This window comes from Pygoscelis adeliae, unplaced genomic scaffold, assembly GCF_000699105.1.
Source record: "Pygoscelis adeliae isolate BGI_AS28 unplaced genomic scaffold, ASM69910v1 Scaffold368, whole genome shotgun sequence".
NCBI classification, from domain to species: domain Eukaryota; kingdom Metazoa; phylum Chordata; class Aves; order Sphenisciformes; family Spheniscidae; genus Pygoscelis; species Pygoscelis adeliae.
This window is the reverse complement of record NW_008825301.1, coordinates 258,193-259,756: the sequence shown is the minus strand read 5'-3', so window position 1 is coordinate 259,756 and position 1,564 is coordinate 258,193. Positions and strand designations below refer to the sequence as shown.

The 1,564-nt window shown below is 34.0% G+C and overlaps 1 protein-coding gene across 1 annotated transcript in view; it reads right to left on the bottom strand.

The window, feature by feature from the left end:
- Window positions 1-1,564, bottom strand: part of ARPP21 (cAMP-regulated phosphoprotein, 21kDa) — a 203,078-nt gene that overhangs the window by 96,145 nt on the left and 105,369 nt on the right. Inside the window, exon 7 of the mRNA XM_009329989.1 lies at window positions 1-4. This exon is cut by the window's left edge and continues 153 nt beyond it. Within this exon, the coding sequence (XP_009328264.1) occupies window positions 1-4 (4 nt within the window). The remainder of the gene's footprint in view (window positions 5-1,564) is intronic.

The following is a 1,564-nucleotide window of genomic DNA, read 5'->3' as shown; positions in this document are numbered from 1 at the left end:
CCTGCTGAGAAAAAAGAGAAAGATAAATTTAGGGCCAGATTCAGTAAGCTTCCCATGGCTTCCAACCTGCAGAGATTTGCGTTAAACTATGTGTAGCTAGAAAAGCTGAAGCCAGATACATTTCTTTCCTATTTGAAATGATTTTTTTTTTCCAGGAGAATAATGACATCTTAGAGGCCAAATTCTAGTGGTAAGTGTATTTTTTTCCCCCTAATATTTGAACACCATAAACTTTTAGTCTACCTATATTAAAGGCACTATATTATTCTACACTTTAGTAATTCTCACTTAAGACTTATTAGAACAGTGAAATACATTTTATATGGGCTTTCTTAAGTAATTCTATAATTTAATCAACACTACACATGTTAAATGATGATCAATGGATAGATGCCTGAAAAATATAACTTTTTTCCCCTCACTAAAAAATCCTGGAGGTTCATATGAACTGTTTTGCACGTGTAGATGCAGTATCAGCTAGACTGAGCTTTCAGGCTCTGATAGAAGAAGAGTGCCTGCAAATTATAAACTCAGCTGTCTTCAAGAGGGCTTACTAACTTATCAGGTACTTTATATTTAAAGACATATGCAAGCATGCCTTTAGCAAAAGGGGTGAAGTGTGCACTGCGATTTTCAAACAGGTTGTGGTAAATGAACTTCTCCAAGTTTTGTCCTCAAAAATTCAGTATTTAAGAGACTGAGTCCCTTTGAAAGCATGCTTCAGCTTTAAAAACTTAATTAAAACTGAGAATTCAAGCTGGCTTGCGTTTACCAATTTGCTTTAAAGAACTTGTTATTTCCCACTTACAACATTATTTTATATTGGCTTTGTTTTAACAAAACACAAATTGTTTTCTTTTGAAGTTACCATGGCATAATTTCAAGAAATAACAGTCTGGTTGGACAAGATTGAAGGAAGCATTCTTCTGCGTTCATATTCTTTTGCAGAAAAAATGGCCAAAATACTACTATATGCTTAAGTAGTGTAAAAATGCACACTTGAATTCAGCTGTCATAAAACTCCCTGGTAATGCCATTTTCTTTAACAGAAGAGAGTCCTGCATGCCTGGTAATTTTTGGCATAATATTAATGAAAACCAAATTCACCAATATTGGAGAAATCAGAGTTTCTGGAATACTGGTAAATTCCCTTCCTTCACAATTTTTTTAAAAAAGATCAATACAAAACTTTAACGTAAGGGGTGGTTTTTTTAAGCAACAAGACCATAATGAATTCGAAAGATGCTTTCAGTAATTATTACAAATTTCAGGTTTCTGAATTTTTTAAAGACCTACAAATCAGCCACCACAACACATGTAAGACAAGATCCTAACAGAACAAGATATCAGCATAAACATGCCACAGTAACACAGAAATTGGGTAATTTCTCATCTTAATCATTATCAACTTTTTGTGAAGTTCGAATGTGGCACAAAAGACTTGAGATGAAAAGCACTGTAAAAGGGAAACAAAGCCCTAGAGCCAAAATTTAACCTGAACTACCGTCCTTAATCCCTACTTCTGTTAGCTTTGGTTGACAGTATTAGCCAAAAACTGAGCATA